This window comes from Epinephelus lanceolatus, chromosome 14 (assembly GCF_041903045.1).
Source record: "Epinephelus lanceolatus isolate andai-2023 chromosome 14, ASM4190304v1, whole genome shotgun sequence".
Taxonomy (NCBI): Eukaryota; Metazoa; Chordata; class Actinopteri; order Perciformes; family Serranidae; genus Epinephelus; species Epinephelus lanceolatus.
In genome coordinates this window covers 18,675,280-18,694,234 of record NC_135747.1, presented here as the reverse complement: position 1 = coordinate 18,694,234, position 18,955 = coordinate 18,675,280, and the positions used below count along the sequence as shown (strand labels likewise).

Below are 18,955 nucleotides of genomic sequence, written 5' to 3'. Positions count from 1 at the left end.
AAACGGAGACATCTTCCTTTGTTTGTGCCCTTCATTTACATGCAAACGGAGATTTCTCCTCTGAAAACGAGTCTTTCTAAAAACTCCGGCCAGAGTGGAGATTTTGGAAAACTCCAGTTGCGCATTTGCAAGATAGACGGAGTTATAGGCAGCCGACGTCACAGTCTCCACAGTATGAATGCGCTGGAACTTGCGCCTGTGTCAAAAGTGCGACCTATGTTGCTATGGTGACAATGGATACATGGAAGGCTTGAGCTTCTCGTTACACTGCCACCTACAGGTTTGGCATGCTCTTGTGTATATATACACGGGTAAGTGTAAACGAAGAATTTTTTGAAAACGGAGACGGTAGCAAAAGGACTCCCGCACACTGTCCAACTTGCAATAAATCATTTATTTGCGAAGTTTGGGTACTAGACCTTCATCAGGCAAACAGTTTTTTGTTCATGAGAAGCCATCTTAAATAGGGAGTGGTCGTTTCTCCACGACCAATCCCATTCCCACGCGTAAACACAGAGGGACAAAATCATCATCGGGTAATTTAACCACACAACACAAAGAGACAGTAAATAAACAACAAAACACTTTGTGTGACATCAGTCTAAAGTAATCCCCACATGTCCAGAAGAGAAATACATAATATAGTGAATCAATTATAAATAAATCAGTATTTCAAAATATTTTTTAGCAGATAGGTTTACATTCTAAGTTAAAAACAGACATATTTAATGAACAAATCTCCATATCTAGTATCTAGCTCCTAAATATATTTCTGTGATCATATACTGAATGCTGTGTTGAAACATGGATCTTGTTTTGTTGTTTATTTACTGTCTCTTTGTGTTGTGTGGTTAAATTACCCAATGATGATTTTGTCCCTCTGTGTTTACGCGTGGGAATGGGATTGGTCGTGGAGAAACGACCACTCCCTATTTAAGATGGCTTCTCATGAACAAAAAGCTGTTTGCCTGATGAAGGTCTAGTACCGAAACATCGCAAATAAATGATTTATTGCAAGTTGGACAGTGTGCGGGAGTCCTTTTGCTACTTTTTGTTTTTCTTTCTCCAACGCACCTGTCTTGTTTTATAGATGTGTGAAGTGCATCCTTTGTTCGAAAACGGAGACGGTGAAATGTCCGTTTATGAAAATAACCGGCAACGTGTAAATGGCCTCTTATATACTTTATTAATCCCCGAGGGGAAATTCAATTTTTCACTCTGTTGTCAATTACACACAGGTCCGAACACACACATGCAGGACCTATACATGCGCTAAGTGGAGAGATGTCAGAGTGGGGTTGCCCATGACAGGCGCTCCGAGCGGTTGGGGGGTTCGGTGCCTTGTTCAAGGGCACCTCGGCAGTGCCCAGGAGGTGAACTGGCCCCTCTCCAGCTACCAGTCCACACTCCATATTTTGGTCCTGACGGGGACTTGAACAGGCAACCCTGTCCCTATGGACTGAGCTACTGCTGCCTCAGCAGGTAGGCCCCCCTATTTTAGGACGGCATACAATGGAGAAATAAGGCATCTCTTTCCCTCTGCTAGCCTGGGAGTCCACCTTAGGCAAGAGGTAGAACTCCCTTTGCTTCCTAGTTATGGGTCAAATAGCAACTGGGCAGCTCTGAGTGCTATTAGGCCTACTGTAGGCTACAGTAACACTGAGTGTTAGCACAGTAACTGCGTAATCAATTTCCCCTCCTTGTGATTGTCTTCATTAACAAAATTGGTGCATATTTAAATAAAATATTTCAGAAAATTTGTAATACAAAAAATACTTAATATGAGTGATCAACTGGGCAAGTTTCATGGGGATATCTATTAGTTAATTTTTTACCCTATTTGTAGTGTTTTGCCTACACGGGTGTAAGTTTGTTTACAGAGTGATAACTGTAATTAAGCTACTAGATAGGCAGGGCTATCATACCAAAATATAAACTAGAGACCTGTAGAGAGATAAAAATGCCAAAATTGTTTGGTCCCCGTGGGTGATAGGGGCCTACCAAGTTGTGAAAACTATCCCTTTAGTCCCTGTACTAATAGGACCCCATTCTATTTGTCTGTTTGAAGTTCTGGCTGCACTAGTTACCTGTCAGGGGCTGGTGACATCAGATGGTGAGGTGAATAATCTAATAACCTACTTTTATGACAAGATGACATTCTTTGGCACAAATAAATGCAGTTTTTGGGTGATTGGCTTATTTACATTAATAATGGCAAACATATATATACATGCCTTTTGGATTTTTTATTCCTTATTCCATGTCCGCCTATAATTCATGTGTGTTTAGGTGTATATATTTTTTAAAAGGAGCAAGGTACTGATGAAATCTTTACTGCATTGTGTGCAGCAACTGTCTGTGAACATTCAGTCCAAATTTGGTGACATTCTGATAATTATTTCCCAAGATTCATGTGATAACGCAGACACTGTCCCTTTTGGAGAACCCTCAATTTTGACTATTTTCAATTTTGGGGAGGACCCAAAGATCATCCAAAAAAATTATTAAGCTACTAGATAGGCAGGTCTATCATACCAAAATGTAAACTAGAGATATAGAGGAAGTCAAAAATACCAAAATTGTGTGGTCCCTTTAAGTGATACCAAAATCTGCCTTGGCCCCTGGACTATAGTGTGGACTCTGTGTTGTGGTAGTTGACATTAGCGGACTCCATTTATTTCCAAATGTTAGCTACTGTAGCACACTGTGTTGTGGAGCTGAAGAGGCAAGAAACTCTGGAACATGCATAATATCACATCCTTTGAATTTTCCTATTAAATTAAGTCAGAGCCCATTACACAGAAATCAGTCCACAGGCTGTTACAAGCAACCAAGAAAGTCAGGGAAAGTCTGAGTTTTTAAGTTACTTTACAACCAGTTCACCAATTGGCACTAAAAACACGATTAATACATGTAAAAAAGTTACATACAGAACCTTTAAAATGTTTTGTTCATAACAATTTAAAATGTTATTGTTATACTAATTGCATTTGCTATTAGCCAGTGACTGGATTGACTACATACATCTTAATGGTGCTACAACACTACAATATTTTTTTATTTTCTCAGTTAGCAGAGACCACACACCTGCCCATGATAGGTACAATACAGGTAGTTGGTCATTGCTGGATACTCTGCTGCCAAGGTGTCAATCTAAGGGGAGGGATCAGAGAAAACAGAGGTTAACATGGGTCTGATGTAAAAACAAATACTACAAAAAACTACAAAATAACGTTACTTAACAGTTTTATCATGAATATTACTATCACATTCAAAACGCACACAGACCCCCGTCACATTTATTGGTTAGTGCACTGATACCGTAGTTTAACTCTCTGAAAGGAGAAATTCTACATCAAGGTACATTTACATTTGATACTTTTGTCTAATTCTTTTCTAATTCCTATTCACTTTAATAAATGTTTACTTGCAATGAATGTATTCCATTGGTGTGTTACTACTTTTAATTAAAGGATAAACACATTCAACAAAAAGACCAAAACCTTGACTTTAATTACGCTACTTAAAAGTATTGCCTCTGTAACCAGCCTGATGTGGCTCTACTCCTTCTTACCAAATAGTCAAAAAACAGTTTCAAAATAGTTCCTGAGGATAAGGTCAATGAATTGTGGATAAAAATAAAGAGATAAAATCATGCAAATGTTATCATTGGAGTAAATTATCTAAAAAATAGTGTTAATTCTACAAAGTGTCAGTGCTGATTGCCATTTGTATTACTTTGAGCTCTGCATGTTTTGACTCACAGTGTTGCGTATGAATAACACCCTCAAAGAGTGCCTTCATTGAACATGCTCTTTTTTTTTTTTTTTTTTTTTTTTTTTTAAGATATTTTTTGGGCATTTTTATCCTTTATTTGACAGGACAGACAAGCGTGAAGGGGGGAGACAGAGAGGGAGTGACATGCAGCAAAGGGCCACAGACTGGAGTCGAACCCGGGCTGCTGCAGCAACAGCCTTGTACATGGGGCACCTGCTCTACCACTAAGCCACCGACGCCCTGAACATGCTCATTTTTTTGGTGAATGGTAAACTAAATGCATCAGTTTGCAACTTATGAACTTGAACATGACCGACGTTTGCCCTCGTAGCAGTTAGCGATGCCAGTTTTATGGCATCCAGAATGCTTACACAACACAGGCAGACATGCAGCTATCAGTACTGCAAAGTCAGAACATCAGCCACATCTGTATTAACACAGTATTAAGATATTAACGCAAACTAGCTAAGTTTTTGAGACTGAACTTAGTTCACACTTCAAATTGTGAACTATGAATGTGGACTGGTTTATTTTAATCTGTGAACTGAACTTTGAACTTGTTCTTGTGAAGCACGAATGAGGAAATACACTCTGAACAAAACATGTCAATACTGTATAAAATGGAAAGTAGTCGATGATGGCTTTAACCTTTACGCCCCCCTACATATTTTCATACTCTTTTACATTTACACTTGTTGCTGAAGGAAACTAGACTGTGTAAGTGAATGTATTGATTAGGCAGAGTCAGGTATCTCAGTCTATCTGACCTACGCTGGAAGCTCCAAGAAGGAGCTCAGTAAGGCTCACCTGTTTGACCCATGGTCTGATGCCGTGACTGTGCCTCAGCTCTCTGGCTCCTCTCTCATTGGAGCCCAGTATCTGACCAAGCTGCCGGTCTGAGAAGCCGTCCTGCTTGGCCTTCAGCAGCAGCTCCTTGGGTACTATGGTACTGTAGGAGAAGACATAAGTGATGTTAATTATACAGCTGCTTTGCTAAACCATTCTGAGCAGATACTTTGCCCACAGTTTGAAATTGATTAAATGGATATTCAATTTTTTAAATGCATAATCCAGGTTTTCAGTGGGGTTCAATTAAATGATTTCTTAAAGGACTTTTTTAAAAGGAGTGAATTTGACTGGGGCTCCTTTCAGACATGCAGTTTATCCCACAAATGTTAAAAAAACATTAACTCCAAAAGGTCATGTTTAAATGAAAGCAGCAATCAATGTTCAGGTAACTCTGTACAGTACCACCAATTTCCCACATCACAACCTAGTAACATTTTAGGTAAATACCATGTATGGCTGTTTTGTGAATGAATGCAGTACCATTGCAGGGACGAGCACAAAAAGGGTTGTGTCCATCTGACAAAGGCAATTTCACATGGAGCAAGCAAACCAATCACAAGACTGCTGATGATGTATTTTATCAGTTTAACAGTTTAGTAGTTACACCAGGGGCTGTATTCACAAAGCCTCCTAGCACAAAGAGTTGTTCCTAGTGACGAAAGTCTAAGAAAAGTCTTAGAATTCTGAAGTTTTCTAAGTTAATACAATATCCTTAAAGTTAAGAGTAGATCCCGGTAAAGATAAAAGTTATTCACAAAGTAACTTAGCCCTTAAGAGAGCTCCAAAGGGGAAAAACTGTTAGGAGCTGGAAGGAGGACTTTTAAGAGGTTCTTAAGCAGAGGAGAAAATGACAGAAAGACAAAGGTAGAAGAAATATTCTCCAAACAATGACTGACAGTCACAGACCCAACACAATAGTGCTGTAATGCTAGAAATTAAATAATCATAACCCTAGGATATTTTGAAACTGGAAAAACCCAACAGTCCAGCAGGAATGACTTGTGGCTGCCTCAACCTTCCATCAGCAGTGATAACAATGACAATACGTTCAAAGCCTCATATTGTGATGCAGTTCATTTAATGTCCACTAGGGGTCCACAGCGTGAAGGCTCACAAAAGGGTGCATCTGTAACAACCGATCACATCTCGTGAAATATCATGCCAAGCAACAGAGTCAGCTATGCTGTATCAGAGTTTCTGTCCCTTCATTGCTCAGAGTTCCTTTGAGAACTGTACCAGACACAAACAGCTCCTCGCCTGTGATGCTCCTGAAAATATTAAGAGACATACGCGTGCATCAGGCCTAACTCCATCTTCTTGTTCTATCTTCTTCTGTGGAGTTTTATGGCAATGTCTCTAATAAGTGTTGCATTACTGCCATCTGCTGGACTGTCTCTTAACCCATCTATACCGGCATTGCCATGGCAAATGTGAAAAGACGCAAGATAGAAATGTTCTTGAATGTATTGCATATGTGAAGAGTGAAAATCACTAATGGGGCCTTGAAAAAGGGTCATTGCAAAAAACACAACACTCCATTTGAACCAGAACAACAGCACTCTTGTCAATTTTTGCCATAACTAAAGCTTCCTTTATGCCATAAGAAAAGCACAAGATTTACTATCTGATTCATTCCGGTACCACACTATGTCACCTGGAACACAGAGGTAAGCAGAGTCTGTCAATCATGTCTTAAGCTTAAAAGTTGAATGCACAATATGCCTGACATGAATGTGGCAGCGAGGAAAAAGAAGCAGAGGTAGATAAAAAGACAGACAGGTTAGTTTATTACTGAATATTTTCTGTCTGTGGCCTCTCTCGTATATCTGTGTATTTTCAAGTTCACTGAACTAAGAGGGTCATTCCAGCAAGTTGGTCATGACTGGCTCACCTACCCAGCGATGTGGACAGCGGGGAGCAGCCCACCTCAGAGTGATCAATAACACATTGACAAGCAAAGCGCCGAGGTTAAAACCCACTTTAATCAATAAAACTTTAATGTTAGCCGTAAGGTTAAGCAGAAAAAAGGTGGCGGAAATAAAGTCAGTAATTAGGAGGCGATTCTGAACTGGACCAATTTGTAAGGAACATAAATTTGCTTCCTACTTGAATTCAAAGCATTTTGGACCTGCAGCATTTCCATCTTCTTTAGTGGTCTTGCATGTATCATTACAGTATGTAATACTCATGCCTCATTCCCACACAGTTTTGTGTCCATATTTCCATATAGTATATGGAGTAAGCCCCCAGTGTTCAACGCAAGGAAATGCATCTCATTACAGATGGTTAAGAACATCTGGAATATGCATATGGAGCAGTACAGAGAAAATCACAGGTCTAACACTACATGGCAACAAGTAAGTGGAAAGGTTTGCCTTTCAGGTGTGAAGTCAGCTTGGTGAAATATTTTGTTAAAAGATGGATGATCTAGGTATGGGCATGAGTCCCCAAGTACTCATTTGGATGTCAGTGTTCACTCAATGTTTGGAGTGCTCGCCACTGTTCCTCCCGCATGTGAACATGACTTTTATATTTGTTTTTTTATTATTTATAACAGGTAAAATCTTATTTAATTGTAGATGCGGTGTATTGTGTGACCTTTTAATGGCAGAGTCGAGTTGTTTTGGTGTGTTTGTTGGGACCATTAAACAGCTCGATGTCAGATGTTAGCCACTGCTACTGTGTTAGCTGGTGCTAAAGGGTAGACAGTGAACTGACTCTGGGGAGAGTGGCTCAGAGACAAACTCCTCCAGTGCTGCGTCTAACCTATGTAACATTGAAGAGGCAACAGATAGCATATTTTCCTAAATATATCATTATGAAAATAATGTGGGTTGCACAGTAAAATCAGATTATCAGCATTTACATAGGTTACTTAGTGGCTTTGCAATCTTTGTAATAAGCTTCTGCCACCGATGCCGAAATTTCGTGGAAAAAATCTGCTTTAAGGCAGGAAATGCGCCATGTATTGCAAAACTGGTCGGTCAGCCAATCAGGGAGCGAGTCCTTATGAGGAGTTAGGCATGAGATAGTTGAGTCACGAGCACAATCCCAGACGGAGAGAGTTTGGAGACAAGTGAAAAACGGCCTAGTGAAAATGAGCTCCTCTGTCTGAGGAGGCAAAGAAGAGCAAAAAGGAGAGTGATAAAAGCAGAGGAAAAACAAGCGTAAACCTCAGTGAGGCGTTCAAGAGATGGAGGGAGCTCCATGACCAAAGAGGCTTCAAAACCGATGTCCAGCTAGCTTTCTTTCTAATGGATCAGTAAGTAACACAGCTAAATGTTAGCTAGCTGAGAGAGGACTGTACTGTACTGGCTGCTAGTTAATTCCTAGCTGGCCAGCATCGCAAATCGCCGCAACCAGGGACCGGGTAGCGAGTGTTGCTCGGCTGACATCCTCGTTGCCATTCTACGGCAGCCCTCGGAGAGTGATACCCTCCTGCCTTCCTTCTGTTCTCTTCTCACGGAGGCAGCTTTCGACGGACATCGCCCAGCTAAGTTACGCCCAGCTAAGTGAACACTGGACTTTGTTTCCCATTCAATTTGAGCTCCAACCGGCCGCATCGTTTCCATACGGTACCGTTTATTCTAGAATCTGGACTGTTCCACTGTGTCTACTGTTGTTGTTGTACTGATAGTGTACATATTGGTGGAATTTACTGTGAGTTGTTTGTACTGGTACTGTGCATTCTGGTATAATTATTTGCATTACTATTTGTTTTTTCTTCAGATAAATCTGATAATTGTTGCTCGGTCTCTTTACTCATTTATTTAGTATAGTGTCCACACACATTCTCATTCTACATATACATAGAGGTATACCGGTGGCTTTACAGCCTACATTTTATTTAATTTAGAGAGTCTAATAGAGTCATATTATTGATTATCTCTGATCCCCACGGTCAATTTGGTCGTTGCGACAGTGCGACACAACACCACTTACGCTAGGTGGCACCAAGCTAAAAAAAACCGAATCCTATCTGTTGCCTCTTTAACGGCAGCGACCGAAAGGTGACGGATCTTTCTCATGATGACTGTTAATTGGTTTAATCAAACAAAGTGAAGCCTGGTTGTTTAATAAATGAATTCAGAACTGTACTTGTTTTCTGTTGCTGGCCAGCTTACATTCCACTTAAACTTTTTCAACGTACTTGAGGCAAATTCAGAACCAAAAAAATAAAAAATAAATGAAATAAATAAAAAAAGGAGAAGTTTCACAGAGGTTCCCATAGGAATGAATGAACTTACAAGGACAAGGACTTACAGTGGAGCTTGTTGGTTACCCTTTTATCTACCTACAAAGAATGGGGCAGGGACAGTATGAGGTAGGCACAAGAGGAGGGTGAGAAAGATGTGTAGAGGAGGAGAAATTTTTAAGAATCCTCAAATGATATATTTCAGATAAAATGAAGTATGATGTTATCAATTTAAATAAATGTATGTGATTATGGACATTTAAATGCCACCTGTAATGACCTCTGACGACCCTGATTTCCTTCCATATAGAGGAAACTTGTATCCTTTTCTGTCAGAGCTGCTTTTCATATCTGTTGAATGGGAAGACACTATTATCTGTCTGTCTTCATTTGACCTTTTTACTGAATAACAAGCGCGCATCCTGAGAAAACAAAACAAAATCCAGTCAACATGGACATCTAACTGTAAGGTTTACATAAAACTGAAAGGATCACCGGAAGAAGCCAAGGTTTTGGTCATCAAAGACATCACTGAACTGGACAAATATTGCAGTTAAAAACTCAGACAGTTGGTACAAGCAATGACACAACTCATCCAATGAACTGACCCCATGACAAGTACTGATCCACCACCATCACCCTTAATGGAGCATGAATACCTGGGACTAAAAACATTTGAATACACAGAGCACAAATCACAAGATTTAGAATATGAAATTGATCCTGAAAACAATTTCTACGTCAGCATCCATAATCACTGTTGTGAATACTTTACAGACGAACAATTCAATCAGAACATAATAATGGATGGAACAATATCAATTATACATTTCAACAGTAGGAGCCTCAATTCTAACTATTCCAAGATCAAAGCCTGCTTAGCACAGTTTAACAAAAACTTTACAGTGGTAGCCATTTCAGAGACTTGGCTAAATGAGGATCAAGTTGATGGTCAGTATGGAGGGATATGACATGTACTACATAAACAGAAGTGGGAAAAAAGGAGGGGGGGTTGCCCTATATGTAGATAGGAACTACAATAGTAAAATTGTAAAAAGCATGTCTCTAACACTGCAAAACATCATGGAATGTATCACCATTGAAATTGAGATTGAAAAGTCAAAAAATATTCTTATTAGCTGGATCTACAGGACCCCTGGATCATGTTTAAAAACCTTCATGGAGAAAATACTGCATCTGTTTGATTCAATTACTAATAAGAAAATGGTCCTCATCTGCGGAGACTTCAACATTGATCTCCTAAATCCACTTGAAAACAACACAGTTGCAGAATTTATCAACACCATGTATAGTATGAGTCTATATCCCTCAATTACTCGACCAACAAGAATAACCCTACACAGTGCTACACTAATAGACAATATATTTACAAATATTATTGACAGGAAAATAACTAGTGGGTTAATAATAAACGATGCAAGTGACCATCTACCAGTTTTTGCACTAGTACAGAGCTACATTAGGACCAACAGAGACACTCAAATAATAAAAACAATCAGACATAAAACACAAGATGCAGTTAATTCCCTTAAGATGGACCTGTTAGACCAAGACTGGAACAAAATATGTGAATGATGTAAATAAAGCATATGGACATTTTCTGACCCTAACTACATCGCTCTATAACAAACACTGTCCACTAGTAAACAAAGTAATCAAACATAAATCTCCTGATAAACCATGGCTAACCAAGGGACTACAAAATACGTGTAAGAAAAAAAATCTATTATATAAAGAATTCTTAAAGAAAAGAACAGCAGAAGCCGAACACTCTTATAAGAAATATAAAAACAAACTGATTAGAATTCTAAGATGCTGTAAAAAAAATTATTACAGCAAACTACTGGAAGACAACAAAAATAACATGAGAAATTCATGGAAAGTACTAAACAACTTAATAAAAAATGGAACTGGAAAACCAGGATATCCAAATTAATTTTTAGCACTGAATAATTCCATTACAAATAATATGAATCAAATTGCTGATGATTTTAATGACTACTTTGTCAGCGTTGGTCCTGGTTTGGCGAAAGAAATTGCAAAAACTGAAGGTGGAGAAATCTTTGAAAAAATCCTTGAAAATACAACCAAGAGTATTACCAAGTCAATGTTTATAAGGGGAGCAGATGAGAAAGAAATTTTGGATACTGTCAAATCATTTCAGAGCAGGAAATCCACAGACTGCAACAACATTGATATGGATCTGATTAAAGAAATCATCGAGTGTGTGGTGAAACCATTCACATATATCTGTAACCTATCTTTAAAAACTGTAGTTTTCCCTGACAAAATGAAAACAGCAAAAGTCATACCAATATACAAAACTGGAGATAAACACATACTCACAAACTACAGACCCATATCATTACTCCCACAGTTCTCCAAGATACTGGAAAAAATATTTTACACAAGACTAAATGAATTCATCACAAAAAATAATATACTATGTGAACAGCAATATGGTTTCAGATCCAAAAGAACAACTGCCCACGCAATAATTGAATTTGTTGATTCAATAACAACAGCAATTGAAAATAAAGAATAAAAACTAAATTCATAATTGGAAATCGTGCAACCTCCACAAGCAAAAAACTCACAATAAATGATATAGAAATAGAAAGAGTATCTGAAATAAAATTTCTTGGAGTAATAATTGATAATAAACTATGTTGGAAACCACACATTAATTATATTAAAAATAAAATATCAAAATCAGTCGCAATCCTTTACAAAGTTCTCGTGTGTCAAAAGTCATTATACCTTCTGTACTGCTCATTTATACTTCCATACATAACTTACTGTGTGGTGGGGGGGGGGAACACGTACAGTACCAACACCAAATCAATATTTACACTACAAAAAAAGCGATAAGAATAGTAAACAAAACTACCTACAGTGAACTGTCAAACCCACTCTTTATCAAACTAAAAACACTCAAATTTAAGGATTTAGTCGACCTCAAAACTGCACAGATTATGTATAAAGCTAAAAATCATTCATTGCCACAAAATATTCAGAATTTGTTCCGAGCAAGAGACAAGCACCATAACTTGAGGGGATCTGACATGTTCAATAAACCCCTGGTAAGAACTAATTCCAAATATCACAGCATCACAGTCAAAGGAGTCAAAACATGGAATGAATGTACAGACGAAATGAAAAACAGCCATACTTTAAACAAATTTAAAAGATTGTTCAAAAACAGTAGATCGCATGAATATGAAGCACAGCTGGCATAGTAAGTACCTTCCTTCCATGGGTATCCAATCCACATTACAACTAGGTTTTCTCATATCACTTACATATAGTTAGAACCAGAAGTATTCCAACTCGCATTTGTGATTGTATTTCTTTGATTATGTATGTATGCATACTATTATGCATCTCTGAATCTATATTTATTTGTAGCAACATTACTTGAAATAAGGGTAGGTCAAGATAAGTGCATCACTTCTACCTACTCCTTTTCGAACGCTAAATATTTACCTATGTTACTATGATTGTTTTGTTTGTTTGTTTGTTTTTTGTTTTTCTTGTATGACTGATTACCTTATTGATCACCTATATTTTGTTCTATTTTATCTATGTTCGAAGAAAGATTTAAAAAAAAATAAATAAATAAAATTAAAAAAAAAATAAAAAAAAAAGAACACACAGTGCTTTGTCCTTGGCCACAATACTGTACGGGCAATTTAAATCTGCTTGTGGACTCCTGTTTTGCATTACGGCTGTCACCATCTTGGTTTTTTGCAGCCAGGTGTCACAATATTTGGCCAAAAGAGTGGTGGTGTAGAGGAGCGAGGGGTGGATCTCACTCAGAAGCCAAGGACACTATCGGCAGACAGCCTGTCACTCAAAGCAGCCCGCCTTTTATTATGGGTAACGAAGCTTCAATAATATGTAAACCGGTGAATTATATAAAAATTCAACCCTCGTACAGTGGACGTTAATGTTGGAATGAGCTACAGAGACTAAAACTGTTGAAAACCTGTTTATCTCTGCTGTAAAGTTTGACATTATTACATTGGGTTTTATGGGGATTGACTCGCTTCTGGAGCCACCCTCAAGTGGCCATTCAAAGAACTGCAGTTTTTGGCATTTCCGTATTGGCTCAATTTTTCTGCCCCAGAGATTGCTGCTTGCTTTGCACACAGATGGAGGCAGGGGAAAGTAGCTAGCTTCTGCCATGTGTGGCAAAGTACACTTTTCAAAACAGTCTTCTTAACATGTTTTCTAGAAAGCTGGCCCACAGAGCATCCGTGAGTCAGCTGGGTTTTGCGCAGAGTTAGGAAAAAGTTAAAAGACAGCAACTTTACAGTGAGGACAGGACATGTTGAGTGAGATGCTGGTGCCATAAAAGTTCAAGTGCATGGGATACCTGATTATTGGAACCACACTTAAATGTTTTTTCTATTTGTGAACCTGTTAAATAAACAGTGTTTAAATAAGACAGCTATGGAGCTGGTGGAGGGCTCAGCTAACCGTCTCCCTTTGCTTTCAGCTTGTGTGCCAAGTTAAACTAAACACATGAATGCTTGATGAAACCAATATTGATCTTCTCATGAAACTCCCACTAAGAAAGCAACAAGCGCATTTACTATAATGTCACAGTCTCCGTTTAACCCTGGGTAGAGACAAAATGAAGGAATTCTTATTTCTTGTAAACCACAACTTGCCCCCCCTCCTCCTTATCTGAATTATTTATGACCTTGTAGTGTAAAAATATTGAAAATGTCAAGTGTGTTTTAACTCCCACTGCACATGGCCCGGCTGAGAAACAGTAAACCCCAGAAACAAACGAAAGGAGAGGGCAGCTGAGTCAGAATAACTGGAAGGAAAGACATTTGATCTGAGTGCTCGGCTGTCTTGTGGTGTGAAATTATCTTATCTCCGGAAGAGCAGCAGGAAGCGAGAGGGAAATCCTTTGCATGCCATGAACTTATGTGCATACACCTTTGCACACAAATAAAACATGAAAAACACATTAAAACAATGCGTGGTGTGTTTGTGTAAGGAAAAGGGGGCTGCCAGATAATCTCACATATAGTTACAAACCCATGCACGACCACTGAAAACTAAAATTAAAGATGGCAAGAACCAAATTTTGGATTTCCACACATTTCATTTTGTTAATTTTACAATTCATCAAGTTTGAACTTTCAAATAATGGGAATGAGATGTTTTGTGTGCTAAATAATCACTGTCATTACACACTGAGTTTATTGTAATTCATGTCATGCACAAGGTTTATATCCCCAATTATCTCTGTCCTCATACGCAGGTGTATTATCAGGTTGTAGTGTGCTGAATTCTGCTCTGTGTAATAGAGTTCTGATGCAAAACCTGACACCAGCAGACACAAAAATCAGACTTTGTGTGTATGTGCAGCGGCTCCCAACTGGTGGGCTCAATCCAAAAGTGGGTTGCGAGTCCATTCTGAATGGACCGTAAGCGACTCTAAAACATGTCAAGTTTGTAATAACCAAATTTATTATAACAAAGGCCAAAATATAGCCCGTAACAGACGGTAGGGCTTGTTATTTTTAGACAAGACGATTTCCAGAAAGGGCGGCACGGTTGTGTGGTGGTTAGCCCTGTCACCTCACAGCAAGAGGGCCCCTGGTTTGATTCCGTGTTGGGGACACTTACACTCTTCAAAATAGTCTTCGATCCCGGGTTGGGGAGCCCATCCGTGTGGAGTTTGCATGTTCTCCCCATGTCAGCGTGGGTTTTCTCTGGGTACTCCGGCTTCCTCCCACAGTCCAAAGACATGCAGATTGGGGACAGGCTAATTGGTGACTCTAAACTGACCAATTGTGAATGGTTGTCTGTCTCTACATGTCAGCCCTGCAATAGTCTGGCAACCTGTCCAGGGTGTACCCCGCCTCTCGCCCAATGTCAGCTGGGATAGGCTCCAGCCCCCCCCCCCCCCCGCAACCCTCAAGAGGATAAGCGGTTAGAAAATGGATGGATCGATGGATTTCCAGAAAACTTGCAGCCCCCATTTGCTGGTTGAGAAGCATGAGGAATCTGCATAACCTGGAAATCCAGATGCCCTGCCCCTAGCAAATTCGAATTCGCACTGCACAGGGATCTGGCCCCGACGAGCAGAGCCCGCTGAAACGGCAATTGGACCAATCAGATCAGTCTATCTGACAGAGGCGGGCTCTGGGCGGGCGTAACATGATGACGACAGTGCTGCGCTGTAGGAGTCGAAAAGTTAACAGCCAAGATGGCAGCTGCCGAAGGACCGCGTCCATTCAATTTAGCTTTGGAAGAAACGCTAAGACAACTACACTTATCTTTTTCCTTGAGAGAGAAACAGAAGACTGCCCTAGAAGCCTTCGCTTCAACAAAGGACGTTTTTGCCGTTATGCCATCGGGATATGGCAAAAGCATAATAATATATTAGTTAGCCCCACTGTTCGGCAAACAAATGGGGCTTAGTGCAATGAATACGTCACCTTGTTTTTTGCTCTCATTGGCCATCGTGCTAATCCAATTTGAAATGCCTCAGTTAGTGCCGCCCCTTGGGTAGGAAGGGCCACACTCAAAATCTTTCTAGATTTGAGTCTGGATTTCCAGGCTAGAATCTGCAGTCAATGATGGTATAAAAACAGTTTACAAAAATGTGTCCAATGTTACAAAAATTGGGAAACCCCAAAACCACGAGATGTCCGAACTGGCACACAAAATGCTAAGCTGATGGGTGCAGTGGTAATCAACATTAGCTGCAGACAGAAACATACGACCAAACACAGTATCGTCCCCACAGAGTTTGTGACGCTTCTACAAATGAAGAATAAAATGTCCTCACTTTGAAGAATTCTCTAAAATCTCTATCACTAAATATCCCCCAGTCCCAACAACAGCAATAGAGGATCCAACACTCTTATGCACACAAACAATGAGTCTGCTGACCAGCGGAGCCTAAAGCCCACCTGTACTCAGCTCTATGCTCCATCAGTCTGGCAGCAGCCTATTGTTGTGTGCCCGTCCCAGTGTCCCCTGCTCCAGAGGCAGCGGAGACTACAACAGCCTTCCATGCGTCAGTGTGTTGCAGTGGGTGCTCACCAGACTGCCGGCCATTAATTATTAAACAGCAGAGTCAAGAGGAAGCAGTGGGTAACCTGTGGCTGAGCCATGAAAATTCACAGCGGCTGTCCAGGTAAGAGCCCGAGGGCAGAGGGAAAGAGAGAGGGAGGAGGTGAACCACAAGAGGGAAAGAGAGACGTGAAGAGACTGGGGTCCATCTCATTTCTAAGGATCAACATTTTCCTATTGAAGAAAATTCAGTAATATCTAGAAAGAACTCGATGTCACAGTGGCCATAACTCGCCAGTTATAAAAATATTCTTTAAGTGGATTGTTGTGTGCCATCGGGATCCCACTGTTCTGATGAAATGTTTGTGTTTTGTCTTTTGATGTTACAACTGTGGGACACAGATTTGGTTTTGAAAACCAGATTAATAAATTGATCAAACTGAATTTATTATTAAAGTAAAATAAGAATATAATTTCTCTGGCAGTTTTACAGTCTTGTGGCCTCACAATATTCAGTGTATCGTCTGTAGCAAAGGGCCGTTACTAACCTGCAAACTAGACAAGGGCGATATATCGATCATACTTGATGTATCGTGGTTTGTTCCACATTGGAGTTATAAAAAAAAGACTATATTGCAAATACCGAATAAAAACTGTCACGCCATCAGCACAAAAATGACACATCACCCCTACCTTCCAACCTATTAATATTAATAAATGAACCGAAGAGCTGTTGGTTTGTTTTCTGCTCACAGTGAATTAATCTTCAGGTTTAACGGTGCCGCTGTGATGGTTTAACTTTCCGCTAACTACTAACAGCTAACTGGAAGCTTCATGTTCAAAGCAAAACTTAGACGCTTCCTGCTCAAGATGAGTTGGGTGTTTCAATAAAAGCACCAGTGGTTCAGCTTTGATTTATGTCATTATAACAATACTTCATATAACTTAATTATACCAGTGCTTTAACTGTATTATATCTAGTCTCGCCACCAGACAATCAGAGATCTCCGCCTTCTGATAGTCTGGGGACACTCCTTTCTAAAGTGTGTTTAACACACTGGAGAAAACGGCCGGCAACAAAGCAACGCCTCTTGCATTTTTTTACAGGACACACCCTCCCGGAAATGTGCGCTCCCCCTTTTCTCATCTGCAAGGAAACAAACACACAGAGAGCTTGAAAATGGATGCCGAGAGATTAAACTCAGTCAAAAGATTGTGGAAGTGAAGGACTTACAGCGACTTTGTTTAAAACCTTTAACGCAGTCGGACTATGTTTACGAGCACAAGAGTTCAGCGAGCCACCGAAGGACCGCCCTGCGGATTTACTATCGGTTCTGCAACATAGGGAGTTTTTTTTAACTCTGAAATTGTATCCGCCCATCTAAACACAAAATCAGGGAGAAAGTCATCAGTCTTTAGTTAAGCAAAGCGTCTAAAGACTGACTTGTGAGTCTATATTATATCAGTACTTTTTTATCTTCATAATAACAGTACTTTTTAACAAATAACAGTATTTCATTTATCTTTAGAATAACATTACTTTTTATAACTTTATTGTAACAGTATTTTATTTAACTTTGTCACAATATTTTATTTAACTTTATTGTATTAGTGCTTTGTTTAACTTTATTGTGACCGTACTTTATTTAACTTTATATTAATTGTACCACAGTAGCCAGAACTATAACTATAATATTATTACTTTCAATAATGTTGTTGTAAGCTACTGTCATTACCTGCATCTCTCTCTCTCTCTCTCTCTCTCTCTCTCTCTCTCTCTCTCTCTCTCTCTCTCTCTCTCTCTCTCATTGTGTCATGTGGATTACTGTTAATTTATTATGCTGATCTGTTCTGTACGACATCTATTGCACGTCTGTCCGTCCTGGAAGAGGGATCCCTCCTCAGTTGCTCTTCCTGAGGTTTCTACCGTTTTTTCTCCCCGTTAAAGGTTTTTTTTGGGGGAGTTTTTCCTTATCCGCTGCGAGGGTCATAAGGACAGAGGGATGTCGTATGCTGTAAAGCCCTGTGAGGCAAATTGTGATTTGTGATATTGGGCTTTATAAATAAAATTGATTGATTGATTGAATATTTTACTTAATCTTATCATAAAAGCACTTTATTATACCAATACTTTACTATAGGTTAAATAAAGTACTGTTACTAAAAAGTTACCATATCGATTATTATTCCATTTTATAATTTCAGTACTTTTTTTGACTTTATTATGAGAGTACTTTATTTAACTTAAATATGCCAGTAGTTTATTTAACCTTATTATAATAGCACTTTATTTACCTTTATTATATCAATACTTAACTGTATCAGATCAGTACTTTATTAAACTTCATTATAACAGTATTTTATTTAACTATATTTTATCAGCAATTTATTTAACTTTATGATAACAGTACTTTATCTATCTTTATTATATCAATACTTTACTTTATCATAACAGTACTTTATTTAACTGTATTATATCAGTACTTTATTCAACTTTATTATAACAGTACTTTATCTAACTTTATTGCAGCAAAACTTTATTTAGTAGTTTATATTGTAGTACTCTACAGTAGAGTACAGTATCTAGATATATATCATGTATAGCAATAAAGCATTTGAATATTACAATATAATTTATTGGTCATATTACCCAACCCTACTGCAAACCAACAAACTCTATGGCAGAAATAATGGGGCAGTTAACCAGGAGACAAATGTATATGGCAAAGAGGTGAGACTGACAGTGACTGAGCCATCTTGGAATTAAGAAATTAATTATAATATATTCTATAAAATGATAACAATCTGTGAGTGTGTCTTCAATAGTCAACAAAAGCAACTTTACAGACGGATGAATGTACTGTATTTTGGAGGAGACAGTTCCACTTGACTAGATGTTTTCAACCATCAAAGAGAGGGAGAGCATCAGACAAATACCATAGTAAATGTTACTTTTACTCTAGTGACTCTTGAGGATGTCACAGCACTATTTACACACTGCATACACTCACATACAAAGGCAAGTGTGCAAACATAAACACACACACACACACAAACAAACATTATTAT

The 18,955-nt window shown here is 38.9% G+C and overlaps 1 protein-coding gene across 1 annotated transcript in view; it reads right to left on the bottom strand.

The window, feature by feature from the left end:
* Positions 1-18,955, bottom strand: part of cps1 (carbamoyl-phosphate synthase 1, mitochondrial) — a 102,102-nt gene that overhangs the window by 55,358 nt on the left and 27,789 nt on the right. The window contains exons 22-23 of the mRNA XM_033617114.2: positions 4,585-4,726; positions 3,088-3,153 (exon numbers count right to left, since the gene is read on the bottom strand). Coding sequence (XP_033473005.1) covers positions 3,088-3,153; positions 4,585-4,726 — 208 coding nt within the window. The remainder of the gene's footprint in view (positions 1-3,087; positions 3,154-4,584; positions 4,727-18,955) is intronic.